At 34.9% G+C, this 19,384-nt stretch overlaps 1 protein-coding gene across 1 annotated transcript in view; it reads left to right on the top strand.

Moving 5' to 3' along the window:
* The window catches only part of UBE3D (ubiquitin protein ligase E3D), a 204,880-nt gene that overhangs the window by 36,970 nt on the left and 148,526 nt on the right, over nucleotides 1–19,384 (top strand). The window contains exon 5 of the mRNA XM_031964590.1: nucleotides 18,656–18,725. Within this exon, the coding sequence (XP_031820450.1) occupies nucleotides 18,656–18,725 (70 nt within the window). The remainder of the gene's footprint in view (nucleotides 1–18,655; nucleotides 18,726–19,384) is intronic.

The raw sequence follows: 19,384 nt of genomic DNA on the forward strand, positions 1-19,384 counted from the left end.
AATATGACACCTTCTTTTTGCCCCTTATGCAGTCTTAATTCCTTTCTCATCTTTCAATTAGAGATTCATTGGGATTACCAAATATCTTCTTTTAAAAATCATTTTTTAAATATTTCAATTGATATCTTTTGTTTTAATATCACTTTTATTTCTAAATGAATCCTTCTTTTTTATACCCTTTGAACCATCCTTTCACACAGAAGCTAGAGAAAAAAAAGAGCAATTCAGCAAAACTAACCAACACTTTAGCCACTAATCATAGTATATGCAGTATTTCAAATTTGTATGTCTTCACTTCCCCAAAGAAAAGATGAAGGTGTGTTTTCTAGAACTTCTTTGGAGACAAGCTCAGTCACTATTGTTAGAAAGTGTTTAGTATTAGAGCTGTTTTTTTGGGGGTGAGGGGGGAAGGGAAGTGAGGATATTGTTCATTCACAAATTGTCATTTGTATAAATTTTTTTTGGTTTTATTCATTTTGCATTTCTCTTCATTCATGGAATTGAAAAGCCCCCCTATTTTCTTTCTTTTTAAAATTTTTTTATTATAGCTTTTAATTTTTTAATTTTTTATTTTTATAGCTTTTTATTTACAAGATATATGCATGGGTAATTTTTCAGCATTGACAACTGCAAAACCTTTTGTTCCAATTTTTCCCCTCCTTCCCCTCACTCCCTCCCCCAGATGACAGGTTGACCAATACATATTAAATATGTTAAAGTATAAGTTAAAAACAATATATGTGTACATGTCCATACAGTTATTTTGCTGTACAAAAAGACTCAAGTCTCCCTATTTTCAAAGATCCTGAAATTTGGGGGAGATTGGGAGGGTAGATGACTTAGGAGCATTTGGAAGATATTTCCCTTTCTTCTTTATACCTCATAACTCTGGGTTCAGAGTTCAGAACTTAGCCTTCTAGCTAAAGTTTGAGCTTTGGGGAGCTAATCTGAGAACCCAACCCTCCATTTATAACCTTGTTCTTATTAAGAAATGTCCCCTTCTCCCAAGTTCTAGATCATCAGTGTCTAAGAGAACTTTGGGAACTGAAACAATCCATTTGTACATTGGAGAAGCCATGTTTCATTTACTGTAGGATGTCACTACTATAGTTTCCCATTGATTTTAAAGCCCACCCTTGCCATGCCATTAAAGAAGAGAGCCTGCATTTAGATGTGATTTTTCATCACAGAAAGCAGAATATTGGAAACTACTAACAAGACAAACCAATATTGGCAACACCATTCTTGAAGTTTTGAAGCTTGCCTTGATCAGAAGTTTTTCCTCTAATTACATATTGTAACTGTTGCAAGACTGTGCTTGTGACCAAAATAGTAACATAAATTTAGGAGGAACATGCTTAAACACTGATCTTGCAGCTCCTAGGGGAACCAGGCAGCTCTCTGCTATTGAAAACCTATTTCTCATCTCACCTCGTTTAGCCATATAGCAGTAGTTTGAAATGTCACATGGTGACATAGCATCCTAATGGTATCTCTTGGGAAACATTTTCTCGGTGAGACAATTTCAAGGGTCCTTTGTAGCTGAAATGGAACAAAAGACAATAAAAATGAAGACAGGAAGGTAATCCACCTTGGTGAGCAGAACCCCAGCAACAGTGTTTCCTCTCAGATATATTGATTTAATTAGTCCCTCCCAAGGTGTCATTCTCAGAGGCTGGCTCCAGAAAGTTGCCAGAATGTTCAGTTGCTTCCTTATCCAGCTTGTTTTAGGATATTCTTTAAGTAGTAGGGCAAGAAAGAGAAGTTTGGAAGGTCTGTTTCTCTTTAAACATTATCACAGTTAATAAGACTTTTTTTTTTTTTATTAAAACTTATCTCTGATTAAAGTACCTTGTTCCTTGTTCCTTTCCCCCAAAAGTCCTTTTCAGTTTTTTAATTCCTTCAGTCATTCTATCTGCTTAGTGCCTATACTGTAGGTTATATTGCTTCTTATTCTAAAGAGGTACCCACTCATGCTTTTCCTTGTTCTTGAGTCCATTTTTCCCTCTCTCAATTATGATGGCAGTCTCCAAAAATAGGACAAGGCTCAGCATCTTGTACATGGACAGCAGAGAGGGGACCTCGACCTTCTGTAAGATTCATAAATATTCATGTAGACACAGTCTATCTAGACACTGGAGTGGCTTTATTCCACCTCAGTAAGAGCAAATGAAATCAAACACGTTGAATTTACATGATCCCATTACAAGTAAACATAACTAAAGCAATCCTTTTGTTATCTCTTTCCTTTCTAAGGGGTGGGGTGGGGCATGTTTGGTTTGCTTATTTGAAGTTTAAGTTATGAGATTTTATAGTTCAGATAAGAGACAGTGGCTTATCCCTATACACAATATGTTGGTAACTTCATTAAATGAGAAGTATTCTGTGCATGATTATGATTGAAAAAAATCATACAAAGACATAAAATGTCAGAGTTGGCTAAACTATGTTCTAGATACTAGCTGTGAGACTCCAGGCAAATCATTTAATTTCTTGGAGCCTTAGTTTCCTTGTTTGCAAAACAAGAGGACAAATACAAAAGAAAAAAGTAAAATAAGAAGTTTGATTTGATCTTTGCAGAAGTATCATCTTTGCAGAAGGGGTTGGATTTGGAAGGGTCTGATGGGTGTGAAATATTGCATGTATTATCAGATAGTTTTAATGGTTTGATTGGTTTTGTGGTATACAAATCTGCTTTTAAGAAAAACTTATCAGGGTATGCTTAGTTCCTGCAAAGGATTCCCTGTCTAATTCTCTGTGCCTTTATATCTGGACACAGGACAGAGGTCCTTATTTTATCCTAGACCAGCTGTAGATGCTTGATCCCATCTGCAAGGATCACTTGCTTTGGCCAGCTTCAGTGATTGACTAGGGCTAATCACTCTAGGTAGCTACAGAGAGCTCAGCGAGCTTAGGAACTCCTGTCTCTTTGATGCCCCTGTTCATTCAGGTTCCCAAAGCTTACATAATGAGGCTGCTGTGCTGAGCTTTTCTATTTAGTGTTTGATGCTGGTCTGATCTGTTCTTCAGTGGTGTTTGGTTTCCCCAAGAGAGGAGATCTTAGGGGCTATTAGGAAAGCTTTTCTGCAATCATGAGCCAAAGAACAGATGTGGAAGAATTAGTTGTACTACCAAAGGCCACTTTGATATTTTCAGAGATTTACTTTGGCGGAGACCCTTAAAAGATTAAGGTGTCATTGAAACATTTATTTCCAGGTCACTATTTAACAGACATTCAATGTGGTATGATGGTAATAACCATAACAACAATAGCAGTCATAACTATCAGCATTTATATAGTGCTTTAAGGTCTGCAAAGCACTTTACAAAAATAATTTCATTTTATCCCCAACAACAACCCTGGAAGGTAAGTGCTATTATTATATTCATTTTATAGATGAGGAAATTAAGAGATTAAAATATGTACAAATTAAATGAATATCTAATAAAATGTTTGATATTGGATTTAAGTGGAGGGCTCTCTGACTGCCAGGTCTATCTAGGATTCTACTCAGTAAGACACTTTTTAGATGAAGCCCTGGATTCAAATTCTGCTCTTACACATATTGGCTATATGACTATGGAAATTCACTTATGCAGCTAAGTGGTACAATGGAATAGAATGTTAGACTTGGAGCTTGGAAGATCTGAGTTCAAGTCTAATCTTAGATACTTACTAGCTGTGACCCCGTGCAAATCACTTTACATTTCTTAGCCTTAGTTAGCCTCATCTGTAAATTGGGGACATGATAGCACCTGCCTCATAAGGTTATTATGAAGTTGAAATGTGATAATATATGCCAAGAAATAGGGAAATTTGGAATACAGTTGGTTTTGCAAGGGAAGGAAAGGATATAATGAGTTCTGCTTTGGATATGTCGAGTGAAATTTTTATGGAATCTCTAGTATGAAATGTCCTGGGGGGGAAAGTCAGAGATATAGTGCTGGAGTTAATGAAAAAGAGTAGGTTTTGATATGTAGATATGGGAGTCATCTGTGTAAAAATGGTATTTGAACCAATCCACGCTAATTAGTGAGATCACCAAGGAAGTATAGAAGACTCTGGACAAAACAGAGCCTTGGGGTATGCCCCCAGCTAGGGTGTAGGAAGAACGTAGATAATGACCCTGCAAAGGAAACTGGAAAGGAATGGTCAGACAGGCAGGAGGAGAACCAAATTGAAGCAATGTTATGGAAACCTGAGGAAGGTGATCCAGGATGAAAGGATAGTTAACATTGTCAGATGCTACATAAACAAAGTTAGATTGAAAAAAGGACATCAGAGTGGGCATTTAAGAGATCACCTGTAAATTTAGTGAGAATGGTTAGAGCAGGAAGCTTGATTTCAAGGGGTTGAGAAATAAGTGACAGAGGAAGCATCTTTTTTCTGATAGTTTGTCTGTGAAAGGGAGGTAATGTATAGGATGATAGCTTGAAGGGCTAAGTGAGGGTTTTTAAGGACTAGGGGATATAATTATGTTTGTGGGCTATGGAAAACAAACTAGAGGAGCAGAGATTAAAGATTAGAGAGAGAAGGGATGCTTTTTATTTATATTATTATGATGTTACATAATATATAAATATGTTCTAATGTAATATATGATATAAAAATATATAGTGAGTGATCAAGTTGGCTTTGATAATGATAAGGACCACATGTTCACCAGAAACTAGATTGAAGGAATAGAGAATGGGGGATGATACCAAGAGGTCTTGTGAGTGGGGGAGAAGAGGGACCTTATGGAAAAATGGCTTTTTTTTTCAATAGACATAGATCTAGAGCTTGAAGAGGTCTCAGAGGCTGTCAACTCCAATCCCTTCATTTTACAGATGAGAAAATAAGACCTGCGCAATTTATGTGACTTAGCCAAGGCCACAGAGGGAGGAAATAAGTGAGGTGGGATTTGAACCCAGTCTCTTTGACTATAATACCAGTGATCTTTTCACTGTATAATCTGACTTCTTGGTAAAGAAATGAGAGTAATTTATCTGATGATTTGGGGGTGGTATGGGAGGCTTGAGCAACTTTGATAAAGCTACTGTGGGAATGGTGATCTTTTAAGTAGGAATAAAAGGATTGCTTTGTTCCAAAGAGTGGGGGCCTCAGATATTAGGTAACAAATCTGCATTGTACCCGTTTAGTACTATGTGACTTCTGTCACCTGTCAGCAATAGTGTAGTATCCTGGCAAAAGAAGATGGGTGTAATCCAGAAATGGAATTTTGGCAAGGCAAGAATAATGATAAAACAAGGTATTAAAGAGGAATGTTAAAGACTTTATTAAATACTTTAGTCTAATGGCTTATATTTTAATATTAACCTTTTATTATAACATCTTGTTCCAATTATAAACTCCTTTGGATTAAGGCTTTACACATTGTATATTGATATTTTTTATAAGAAACAGTATGACTCAGCCTTAATTTCCTCATCTGTATAATGAAGGGATTTGGATGAGATGACTTTTCTTTTTCTTTTCTTTTCTTTAATTTAGTATTTTATTTTACCCCCAATTGTACTTAATAATTTTTAAAGGTTTTTTTTTTTTAAATGTTGAGTTCCAGATTCTTTTCCTCCCAACTCACCCCCCTCGTTGAAACAGTAAACAATAGATCATTAAGGTCATCACAGCTTTAAATATATGGATCTTTGATCATCTAAACCCACCCTCCTGCTCAATGCACAGATTTCTAGAAATTGATGATGTTTTTTGTTCAATAGTGAGAATCCCTGAGTCCAGACTTGGCATTGTATCACCCAGCTGCTTTCAAATTGGTGGTTATTCAGTCTCAATTTGAACATTTTTAGTGATAATGGAATTCATTATCTCATGAGGCATCCCATTTCATTTTTAAAACACTTCAACTGTTGAAAAATTGTTCCTTATATTCAACTACATATCTTCCTTGTAGCTTTTTCCAACTGGTGCTGTTTCCCCTCTGGAATTAAGAAAACTAAGTTTAATGTGTTTTCTATAAGATTGTTCTTCAAATTATTTGGTAATAGATATCTTTCTCTTAAGTTTTTTTAAAGCTAAATATGACAGAAGTGAGTGCAAGGGATAATGTTGTAAAAAATTACCCTGGCATGGGTTCTGTCAATAAAAAGTTATTTAAAAAAAAAAAAAAAAACTAAACATGACAACTTTTGTCTCCTTATTGTCATCTCTCACGGTCTTAGCATTCTGGGCACCCTCTTGACATAATCTAGTGTACCTCAGAAGTGCTGTCCAGAATTGAACATAGTAATACTCATCTGCCTGGAGCAGATAAACATCCTGACCTTCCTTCTGAATGCTGTACTTGTTTATTTTGGGAGTCAAGTCATAGTTGACTCATTGAGCTTGTTCTCACCTAAAACCCCTATCTCTCTCTTTTCCACATAAAAACACTTGTCCTTTGCTGCCCATCAGGTACTTAACTATTGTTGTCCATGTCATTCTGACTCTTCATGACTCTGTGGACAAACTTTTTCTGTCTTCCATTATCTCCAGAAGTCTGTCTAACTTCATGGTCATTGCTTCTATGACTCTATCTATGTCATCCTCTGCCATCACCTTCTTTTGCTTTCTTAACATCAGAGTCTTTTCCAGTGAGTCCTCTCATCTGTTTATGGGGCCAAGAATTTAAACATGAGCTTCAGTATTTATCCTTCCAAACAATAGTCAAAATCAATTTATTATATTTATATAGATATGTTTTTAAAGCCTATTTGCAGGATTTTTATTACCAGATTTTATTACCAAAAAGAAATGACTGAGCAAGTACTCTCAATATTATCCTCAAAAAATAAAATACATTCTTAATAATGGTATTTGCCACCATTAATTCATACTCTTTTGGTTTGGTACCAGTTATGAATACACAATCTCATCCATTTAATCATCTGATATTAAATTTTGCCAGGGATAGACATAAAATTCACCAATATCCACAATTTGCTTTTTCCTCTTTTTTTGAAAATTGAGATAGTGCTTGCCTGTTTTTAATCCTATAATACTTCTTTAATTCTCTACTCTTTTTTTGAAGAACCCAGACTGAATACCTCAGTTGCAGGTACTTTTAAGTACATATCTTGGCATGTAATTCATTGGGCCCAAGTGACTTGAACTCATTTAGAGCAGCTAGGTTCCCTCTTACTATCTCCTCACTCATCTTAGCTTTTTCTTCCCTCATAACCATTTTTATTCTCCCCCCTTTTCAGGCTGAAGATCATTCTTTTTGACAGGAAGGTGAAAGAAAAATAGAAATTGAATTATTTTCTGCTTTCTCTTCTGCCTAGAGCAGAGCTTTTTTCCTTTTCTTGTTCTCCTTGGTCCAATGATAACTTTAAAATAATAATAAATTTTTAATAAAACAACCCTTTTTGTTATCTTAAGAAGTGTTGACTCATTCTGGCCTTTAACCTTTCTGACATTTTTCTTATAGAATTGGGTCAGTCTGTATTTTCATTTTCTTAGTTACATTCGTGCAAACGCTTGATTTAAGGGAATTCTGTTTGCAAGACATAGTGCCAGATGTTGGGAGAAATGCAAACTTAGTCATTGTGTTCTTTTTCTTGGAGTTTATCATCTTTTGGAGGTGATAAGACATGTATAATGATAAGTTGAAAATTTAATTGGTACAAGTAGCTTCTGGATAAAGAAACACCTTCCACCAATGCAGGTGTGTGATTTTATGGTCTTAGTTACTTACATTACTGTGGGATTAAATGATCTGCCCAGTTACACAACCATTATGAATCAGTGTTTCAGCCCTGGCCTTCTTGATTCTTTCTGTTATGTTATGGTATTCTTATAAGAGCACTAAAATAAGTTAAAGTGCTTTGAGACTCCTTGAAGAATAACTGACTTTCAGTTGGAGAGATCCTGGAAAATTTTATGGAGGATAAGTAGAATATCATTAGGCATCAAGAGAGGAAAGTATGAATTCAACATGAATCTGCATCCCTTTGGTTTGATAATAATAATAGCTAACCTTTCTTTAGCATTTATTAAATTCTAAACACTGTACTAAGCACTTTAAAATTTGAACCTCATGCTTGGAGAGACTTACATAAACTGATGCTGAATGAAATGAGCAGAACCAGGAGATCATTATACACTTTCAACAACGATACTGTATGAGGATGTATTCTGATGGAAGTGGATTTCTTCGACAAAGAGAAGATCTAATTCAGTTCCAATTGATCAATGATGGATAGCATCAGCTATACCCAGAGAAGGAACACTGGGAAATGAGTGTAAACTGTTTGCATTTTTATTTTTCTTCCCAAGTTATTTTTACCTTCTGAATCCATTTTTCTCTGTGCAACAAGAGAACTGTTCGGTTCTGCATACATATATTGTATCTAGGATATACTATAACATATTTAACATGTATAAGACTGCTTGCCATCTAGGGAAGGAGGTGGAGGGAGGGAAGGGAAAAATCGGAATAGAAGTGAGTGCAAGGGATATTGTTGTAAAAAATTACCCATGCATATATACTGTCAATAAAAATTATAATTATTTAAAAAAAATTTGAACTTCACAACAGTCTTGGAGGTAGGTACTATTATCCCCATTTTATAGATGGAAACTGAGATAAACAGAGATTAAATGATTTGTCCAGGATCACACAACTAGTGAACGTCTGAGACCAAATTTAAACTCAGATCTTCCTAACTTTAGGCTTTCTAGCTTTCTCTACATCTTGTTTTTTAAAAAAGTATAAAAATAACTCAGGTTTATATAGTACTTTTAAGTTTACAGTGTTTATCATAATAATTCTGTAAGGTAGTCAATATATGCAGTATTATTCCTAATTTTTATTTCATTTTAAAAATAATAAGCATTTATTTTTCTCCAGTTTCCTCATTCCCATTAAGAAAAAAAAGTAGAATGCTGGTAGAGAATCTGCAGAATCAGATTGTTGGCAATGGAATTCTCTTTTATCTTTACCTCTATCTTCTGGCTTCCTTGACTTCTTAGTGTCTCAGCTAAAGTCCTACCTTCTTTAAGAAACCTTTTCCAATCCCCTTTAGTGCTAGTGGTTTTCTTTTACTATTTGCCACATTATATTCTGTATATACCTTATTTGTATGCATGTTGTTTTACTCTAGAGTAGGCAAATGAGTTCCTTGAGAGCAGGGAGTACTTATATATGTATTTGTTCATTCATTCATTCATTCATTTTACCTGTCTTTGAATCCCCAGTTAGCACAAAGCTTAGCATAAAATAGATGCTTAATAAATGCTAATTGACCTAACTTCTTAAGGTATGGTAGGTATTCTTATACAATAATTTGTTCAGACATTCCCTAATTGTTGGGCACCTCCTTAGTTTTTTGTGACAACAAAAAGACTGGTACATATTTTTGTACATATGATTCTTTTTCTCTTTGATCTTTTGAATATTATTCCTCTTTTACAAATGAGAAAATGAAACTCAGAATTTAAGGAAAAATTCACATAACTATTGAATGATACAAGTAAGACTAGAACCCAAGTTTTCTAACTTCTGAGTCCTGTGTTCTTTAATTATACCACAATTTGTCTTAAAAGTATTCCTTTCTTTTGCCATATTCTTTTTTTTTGTTGTTGTTGTTGTTGTTGAGGGAATTGAGGTTAAGTGACTTGCCGTGGGTCACACAGCTAGGAAGTGTTAAGTGTCTGAGGTGAGATTTGAACTTAGGTCCTCCTGACTTCAGGCCTGGCACTCTATCCACTGCACCACCTAGCTGCCCCTCTTTTGTCATATTCTTATCATAAATGGCATATCACCAAATCTCAGTGATATAGGTAAGCCTGTATTTCTCTACTTGTGGTCAAGATAGCAGTTTCATTTTGTTCGCTTTCTATATTTTGTGCAGTTATATGAACATCTAGTAGTATTTTTGCTCTTCTCCTTATTCCCCTGATCCTTCTTTTAGTGTCAACTATTGTTTTATTCTGGAGGTCTGGTTTGACATGTGTGCTTTGGAATTTCCTACCTCCCCTTTCATTTCTTCTTAAAGGTTCATACATAGAAGCATACATTTGTTATTACAGCTGTCCCAAATATTCATATACTTTAGGGATTTCATTAAGGGATCTTAAGAAAGCCCTTTAGAGGTCATGATTTCCATCTCCTTCATTTTACAGATGAGGAAATGAAAACCTGGAGAGATTGTGATTTGCCAAAGGTTGTTGGTTACTCATCTCTCTTGCCTTAGTTCCTAAACTGGATCTTCATTCAAGGGTCAGATTCTTCCCTTTGGTATATTTTAGGGTGAGATAGTTGGCCCTACTTGGTCTTCCTCTAGGTCTCTTAAGTTCCTGCCCTATTCATGCTAGGATAAAAACACTTTGGATCTTTGGGTTCAGCTTGCTCACTTTTCAAGGCCTTTTTTGGAACCTCAGGACAATAATACTATGGACCTCCTAGGTCCTGGGTCGTCCGAGTCAGATTGCTGCCATGCCTTTACTGATTGTTGCTGTATTTCTTGACTTCTTTGGCTTCTACTGAAAACTTGCTACCATCTTGGACAGTCATTCAATCAGTCAATATTTATTAAGTGCTTACTTTGTGCTAGGCATATGCTGGGGATATAAATGCAAATAAAAACATAAACAATTTTTGCACTCCAGGAGCTTATCATTAATAAGAAAAGTTGTTGATTTTTCATGACCCCATCTTTGGGGTTTTCTTAGCAAAAGGTACTGGAGTGGTTTGCCATTTTCCTTGTCCAGTTCATTTTATATATGAGGAGCTAAGGCAAATAGGGTTAAATGACTTGTCCATGGTCACATAGCTGCTAAGTGTCTGGGACCATATGTGAACTCATGAAGATGAACCCTCCTGATTCCAAGCCCCGATTCCATGGCCCTATCTCTGTGTTACCTAGCTGCCAATAGAGAAGACCGCATACAAAAACAAACTGAAAAGTGGGGAAGAAGAACATATTTGATTCCAGGGCCTGATGGAGAGATTCAAAGAAGTCCAAAAGCAGTGTAAGTGGTGGGGAATGAGGAGAAAAATTGTGAAAAGCCCTCACCCTCACCTCTTAAGGGCCCTCCAGTTAAAAAAAAAAAAAGGGAATCCCCAGATCTGCTTTCCAATCAGTGGGTCCAAACAGAGGGTACCAATGAAATATAAATATAAGGCATATTTAGTCTTGCAGATTTCCCAGTGATGAGTTTCTTGGGGAAGAAAAATGTGATATAGACTTCTGGATAAATGCAAAAGCAGTGTAGTTATTGGGAAAGATGGGAACTTTGGGACTGTTTGCCAGAGTCTTTTGCTACTCCTGAAGTTGGACACATATTCCTATAGTGTTTCTGGCTTACCTCTGGTCCATTTGAGAGGTTGTTGACTTGTTTGGTTATACAGGTTCTTGCTTTGTTGATGGCCTAGTTGTCACAGGCTGATCTGTTCTGGGAAGAAAAAGCCATTTACTGTTTCTCATTGGAGTTCTTCATCATTTATTCAGCCTTATGTGACTTTATTTTTTATTGGAATAAGTCTTGGGGAGAACTGATTCAGATAATCATCTTGTCCAGAACCTCTTGTGAAAAGTTAATGTATATTGGATTTGTTAATTTCCCCTATACTCTATATATTTGATATTATTATAACTTTTTTTAATCTCTGTTTTTAGCAAAATTATTTTTTTACTTTGTGAGATTTGGTAGGCATCTATTCAGAAGATTGTGGTTCCAACAAATTTGTAACATACCTTTCGTTTCCTTCTGATCTTCCACACTTCAGTTAGAAAGTATGATGAAAATACTTCCTGTGTCTTTATCTCCTTTGAAGTCCTTTGTAGGTTTCTTTTGGGAGTATGTAATTCGTCATCATAACTGAAGAACTCAAGTTTGGTATCTCTCAGCTATATCTTCATCATGTTGTATATAACATTTTTCCAGAACAGTCCATCACTGGATTGGCAGATATATGTCAGATGTATGTAATCACCTTCTATCTTTTCAGTTACTAAACTATCACAATTTTTTTTTCCCTTAAGCCTGCCAGTAATGAATTAGTTGGCATGTTGTAACACTAACTGTTTCTCTGTCACATTAATAATAATATGCCTGATGTATAGAAAAATTGTATATGTTTAACATATATTGGGCTTCTTGCCATCCAGGGGAGAGGGTAAGAGGAAAGGAGGGAGAAAAAAAAATTGGAATACAAGGTTTTACAAGAGTGAATGTTGAAAACTATGTATGCATGCTTTTTGAAAATAAAAAGGTTTATATAAAAAAATAATATGCCAACATGCTCTCCCTTCTCAGCTCCAACAGCTGATACCCTTGGCTTCTTTTAAGTCTCAATTAAAATCCCATCTTTTTCAGGAAGCTTTCCTTACTTAATCTCTCTTAATTCCAGTGCTTTCCTTCTGTTCATTATTTCCTATTTATCTTGCATATAGCCTATCTATCCTTTTTTTTTTTTTGGTAGTCTATTTATCTTGAATATCTTGAATTGAGATATCTTGAATATATTTATATGCATGTTGCTTCTTCATTTGATTGTAGTAAGCTCTTCCAGGACAGGGACTGTCTTTCCCCAGCACTTAGCACATTGTTTGGTACATAGCACATGCTTAATAAATGTTTACTGATTGAGTAATAATTAATAATAATAGCATTATATATGTGCATATATGTATTTTACAAAATTCTTTATTTTAGTTATTTCATTTGCTACAACAGTCTTTTAAGGGAGGTGCTTTTTTACAGATGAGAAAAGTGAGGCAGAAAGAGATTAAGTGCCTTGTCCAAGATCCTAGAACAAGTAAGGGTCTTTCTGATAGCCAAGTCTGGTATTCTATCTACTGCCCATCTAGATGTCTTTTTTTTTTTTTTTTTTTTTTAATTATAGCTTTTTATTTACAAGTTATATGCATGGATAATTTTATAGCACTGACCATTGCCAAACCTTTTGTTCCAGTTTTTCCCCTCCTTCCCCCCCATCCCCTCCCCCCGATGGCAGGTTGACCAATACATGTTAAATATGTTAAAGTATAAATTAAATGCAATATAAGTCACCTAGATGTCTTTTTAATCTTTTCTGTGGAGTTTGGTATGTCATTTATTCCTCAAAAAATCGAAATTCATAATTTAAGTATTTTCTACCTATTTTATAATAACTTTTGTGGTCCAGTCTTTTTTCTTTCCCTCTCTCCTTTATGTGGCATTCTTATTTCCACTAGTCTATCAGCGTTTCTTTTTCTTCTCTTCAATCTCCTTAGATATTGTTTCTTCTTGCCTTCTTCGATCATTCATTCTCATGTTCCAAATTCCACTTCCTCCCTTTAACAGGGAGAACAATTTTCTCTTGACAGAGACAGAGTTGTCAGTTATCTTCCAAAGAAATGCAGAAATAGCACAGATTTTTCAAGTTCCTGAATTAATCTTCTGGACTTCCATACATCCTAGATTCCATATTCTTCATCACATCTTCCAGATCTTTGCACCCACTTATGAAAAATGTGGTATTACTGATAATCAATAAGCATTTATTAATGGCTTACCATGCTTCATTGTAGTAAGTGCTGGGGATATGAAGAAGCAGCAAAAATTGTTTCTTCATTCAAGAAGCTTACATTTGAGTGGGGGAGACAACACATATATAGAATAAGTATGTCAGACACAAGTATAGAGTATATATAACGTAACCGGGCAAGGGAAGGGACTAGTAGCCTGAGGGACCTGGCAAGGCTTTCTGTTGATAGTGGCATTTAAGTTAAATCTTGAAGATTCTTAAGTTTCTAAGAAATGGGGATGAGGAGTGAAAAGTGTCATGGGAAATGGCCAATGAAGAGACACAGAGATAGATGCTGCAAATAGACTAGGATGGTTAGTCCATAGATTACATGAGGGGAATAGTATATAATATAAGAAGACTGGAAAGATAGAGAGCAATGAAGTTTTAAAGAGCTTTAAATGCCGAATAAGAATTTGCATTTGATTCTACAAGCAATATGGAATTACTAGAGTGTATTGAGTAGAGGATATGTGTAATATAGTGTCCTGGGACAGTCCTCTGACAGTTTAGTTTTGAGGTAAGAACAAAATGAGATGCTTTGTAGGTCATTCAACACTTAACAAAAAAGAGATTTATTAGTCATAGTAGGAGAAGGATATATTCAACAAGGATAGGAATAGTCTGAATAAAGGCCTTGCCTGATCCACCAGACAAGAGTCAGAAAAAAGACCTCAAATCCCTTTTTATTGCTTTTTACTCATGTGAATAGGAAATGATCTCAAAACCTGAACTTTAATTTCTTGAACCAACCAAGTCTCAAGAATAGCCTCAGTACCTTTTAAAGAAAAAATAGCCTAACTTGCAACCTGATCTTACATAGATAACTTCTAACACTGCCATCAGCCTGAGCAATAAATAATATCATATGTTCTTTCCAGAGCTTTTTGATTTTCAAGGAATCACTGTATATTTTTGGTTGATTCTTCTATAAACTTTATGAGGTAATCAAGGCAAGTATTATTCTCTCAATTTGTAGACCTAGGAAACTGAGGGATAGTCATAGGGTCAGGATATTGCTCCTCCCACATATAGTCAGATCTGAATTTTAGTGGAACTGCAACCATCTTTTATGGTTTGGAACTGTGAAATAGGTTTAAATCTTTTACTTATTATTATATACTCTTATTATATATACTCTTTTACTTATTATTAGGGTGATCTTGAAATAGTAATTTCACCTCTTAGTCCCTCTTTCTTATCTTGGGACTTATCTTAGACTGGAAGTTCTCTGTTCTGTCATGTTTTGGTCATGTCCAACTCTCTGTGATCCCATTTGGGATTTTCTTGGTAGATATACTGAAGTGGTTTGCCGTTTCCTTCTCCAGTTCATTTTACAGATGAGGAAACTGAGACAAACAGGGTTAAGTGACTTGTCCAGGGTCATACAACTAGTAAATGTTTGAGACCAGATTTGAACTGAGGAAAATGAGTCTTCCTGATGCCAGTCCTGGCACTCTATCCACTGTGCTACCCAGCTGCCCCAGGTGTTCTTTAAGATTCCACTAACTCTTAAGTCTATAAGCCTGTGAAATTGGAAGTGTTCAAAAAAGGTGTTCTTTGAACTGATGTTGCTCATTAGTGGCTCTTGTTTTCTGCTCAGATGTCTATTCACCTGAGATGAATGAATCTCTCATTCTCAAAATTTCTTAGGTTGTTTGGTTCTTGTTTGACCAGGTATCAGGAATCTATTAATCTGTTAAATACAAACTTACATCAGGATGTCTTGTTAGAATAATATTCATTATTAATATTGAACATTATCATTATATTAAATATTACAACAGAAAAGGATGTTAATATAAACCTATATGTTTTTTTCTGTTTTTTAAAACAATCATTAATAAATAGTTAAATGTCCAAAGAATAAAAGAATTGTATAAATGAACTTTTCAATTAAAAAAATTTTTTTTAAAGTACACATTAAATTTACTGGATAGTAACAAAAGTGCTGTTTGTATCCATCTGATTTTTTTTTTTTTTGGTTTTATTTTCTATATATTTATTGATACTTTTCTTTTCTTTTCTTTTTTGCATATATATTTCTAGCCATCAAATATCCCTTCTCACTCCTTTCTTCCCAAAAGCCTTTTTTTTTTTTAAATGACTGATAAGTATACATAGCTAGGAAATAAAGTGATAGACCACTGGTCCTGGAGTCAGGAGTTCAAATTAGCATCAGATACTTACTAGCTATATGATCATGAACAAGTCACTTAACCCCACTTGCCTCAGTTTCCTCAATTGTAAAATGGAGTTAAAAATTGCACTTACCTACTAGGGTTGTTATGAGGATCAGATGATGTAACATTAGTAAAAGTTTAGTATTTAGCTATGCTTAATAAACGCTTGTTCCCTTTCCTTTTCAAAATAAATCAACACATTGGCCACATTTGAAAGTGTTTGTCATATTCTAGACCTCTAATTAGCATCTCTTCTTTGCTTTTTCACCAGTCTTCTGAAGTCAGGATTGGCCATTTGCTTTGATCAGAGTTCTAAAGTCTTTGAAAGCTCTTTTCCTTTATGTGGTGATTGTGTAAATCTTGTTCTGCTGGTCCTGCTTATTTCATTCTGTATCAATGGATATAAGCCTTCCCATTTTTCTCTGAATCTGTCAGTTCCCTCTTCATTGGACTGGCAGATGCTTTCTCATGTATCAGTCATTTTAGTTTTTCTTACCTGGCTTAATAGAAATTATTCCATTAATTTCCATTAAGAAGTACCAGACAAAAGTGACTTGCCCACTTTTATTTGCCACCCAACCCTTTGGTGTGGAGTTCATTATCATTAATAATGTTTTTGAATTGTAGATGTGAAGAGGAATGTTCTTATAATTATAATTTTGTTGATAGCTTGTTTTTTACATGAATATTTCAATAGCAAAAGATGGCTTTTTAAAATGTATATTTTTATTTATTTATTTTTAAATAATTATAACTTTTTATTGACATAACCCATGCCAGGGTAATTTTTTACAACATTTTCCCTTGCACTCACTTCTGTTCTGATTTTTCCCCTCTTTCCCTCCACTCCCTCCCCCAGATGGCAAGCAGTCCTATACATGTTAAATATGTCACAGTATATCCTAAATACAATATATGTGTGCAGAACCGAACAGTTCTCTTGTTACACAGGAAGAATTGGATTCAGAAGGTAAAAATAACCTGGGAAGAAAAAAACAAATATGCAAACAGTTTACATTCATTTCCCAGTGTTCTTTCTTTGGGTGTAGCTGATTCTGTCCATCATTGATCAGTTGGAACCAAGTTAGATCTTCTCTTTGTTGAAGAAATCCACTTCCATCAGAATACATCTTCATACAGTATCATTGTTGAAGTATATAATGATCTCCTGGTTCTGCTCATTTCACTTAGCATCAGTTCATGTAAGTCTCTCCAAGCATCTCTGTATTCATCCTGCTAGTCATTTCTTTTTTTTTTTATTTTTTTTATTTTTATTTTTATTTTTATTTTTTTTATTTAATAGCCTTTTATTTACAGGATATATATATATATGGGTAACTTTACAGCATTAACAATTGCCAAACCTCTTGTTCCAATTTTTCACCTCTTACTCCCTACCCCTCCCTAAATGGCAGGATGACCAGTAGATGTTAAATATATTAAATATAACTTAGATACACAATAAGTATACATGACCAAAACATTATTTTGCTGTACAAAAAGAATCAGACTCTGAATTATTGTACAATTAGCTTGTGAAGGAAATCAAAGATGCAGGTGTGCATAAATATAGGTATTGGGAATTCAATGTAATGGTTTTTAGTCATCTCCCAGAGTTCTTTTTCTGGGTATAGCTAGTTCAGTTCATTACTGCTCCATTAGAAATGATTTGGTTGATCTCATTGCTGAGGATGGCCTGATCCATCAGAACTGGTCATCATCTAGTATTGTTGTTGAAGTATATAATGATCTCCTGGTCCTGCTCATTTCACTCAGCATCAGTTCATGTAAGTCTCTCCAAGCATCTCTGTATTCATCCTGCTGGTCATTTCTTACAGAACAATAATATTCCATAACATTCATATACCACAATTTACCCAATCATTCTCCAATTGATGGGCATCCATTCATTTTCCAGCTTCTAGCCACTACAAACAGGGCTGCCACAAATATAAAATGTATATTTTAAAAAATAATAATTAAACATACTTTTAGGATTTATTCTAAGATACTCGTCATCACTGCATACTAAACACTGGATATAGACAGTAATCTGGAAAAATAATACTAAAGGGAATTTGAATGAGGCAGCTAGATGGTATAGTGGGTGGGCAGGAAGACCTGAGTTCAAATCTGATCTCAGATACTTATTAGCTATGTCACCCCGAACAAGTCACTTAACTGTATTTGCCTCAGTTCCTCAACTAAAAAGTGATATGGAGAAGAAAATGGCAAACCACTTCAATATCTTTGCCAAGAAAATCCTAGATGGGGTCATGAAGAGTCGAACTTGCCTGAAATGTCTGAATAACAACAAAGTTGAATGAACTAAAAAAATCTGAATAATGGGCTGTTTCCATGATAAGCAGCTTATAGTAGAAGCAGTGTGGTATAATGTAAGGAGCTTTGTACTCTAGCTAACAGAAAGTCAGGCTGTAGTCTTTCTATGTTTCACACTAACCATGTCAGGATTGGAAGGTACCAACTCTTACTGGTTGATATAACTATTCAGAAGAGGAAAGATCATTAAATCTGCCTATGGTTTATTTCCCTCAATCTATAAAATGGGGACAATTATATCTGTCTTGACTCCTCATAGAGTTTAGATGAAGATCAAGTGATATTGTATATGATGATTCTTTGAAAATGATAAAATCTCTGTAACGAATTATTTATTCTTCAGAATGATGTCAGTATTGGGAATTATTTATAAAAGGTTAGGGTAAGGGAAGTCAATCTATATATTGATGAGTCTCTGGAATGTTTTGCTTAATGTGGAAAAAAAAAAGTTATATCTGTATGTAAATTTTATATACACATCCAAAGCAATCTTAGTATTTGAAGGGCAGATAGAAGCATAAAGTTCAATCAGTACTCTGGAGAATAGGTTAAAATTATACATTCCTTTTAGGAAAAGCTGAATGACATTTAAATGACTTTTTTTTTTTTCCTGTTCCACAGAAAGCAAAAGCAAACACCGAGATAATTTGCAAGCGTTGCAAAGCAATGCTTGGAGAAACTGGATCATCAGGTAAGAATTTCAAAATGATATGCTTCATTTGCAGAAATTTCTCTTAGGGAAAAATGAGAAACAAAATTACATGAAAAAGATCTGAAGGTTTTAGTGGAATGCAAGCATCATATGATTTAAATGACTTTGCACCAATTTTTTGGCTACATCTTTGCAACATTAAAAAAAAAATCACTTGTCTAGAACAGAAGCTACACAATATTCTAAGGTTGTGGGCCTACACTACCTGAGGATTGTATTCATTTTTGAGCATCATATCTTAGGAAGAGTCTGTATATCTTGGAAAATAACCACGGAAAGATAACTGGGATGGTGAGAGGATTTGAGATAGATGATATGGATGCCATGTGAGGATTGATTGAAGGAACAGGGAATATTTAGCAGGGAGAAGAGAGGATGTGAGGATGAGAGCATGATAAAGTTGCTAAACTATTTCTTCTTAGTCTCATAGGGCAGAACTAGAAGCAAAGGGTAAAAGATGCAGAGAGGTAAATCTAAGCCCCATGTAAGGAAAAAGATTAGAACAATTAGAGTAGGAGGAGCAGCCACAGTTATTCCTTAATCAAAGGTCTTCAATCAAAGACTTGAATGACTAATTATTGAAGAAGCTGGAGAGAAAATTCCTGTACAGGAATGAATTGGATTAGATGGTCCCTTCC

The sequence above is a fragment of the Sarcophilus harrisii genome, chromosome 4 (assembly GCF_902635505.1).
Source record: "Sarcophilus harrisii chromosome 4, mSarHar1.11, whole genome shotgun sequence".
Taxonomy (NCBI): Eukaryota; Metazoa; Chordata; class Mammalia; order Dasyuromorphia; family Dasyuridae; genus Sarcophilus; species Sarcophilus harrisii.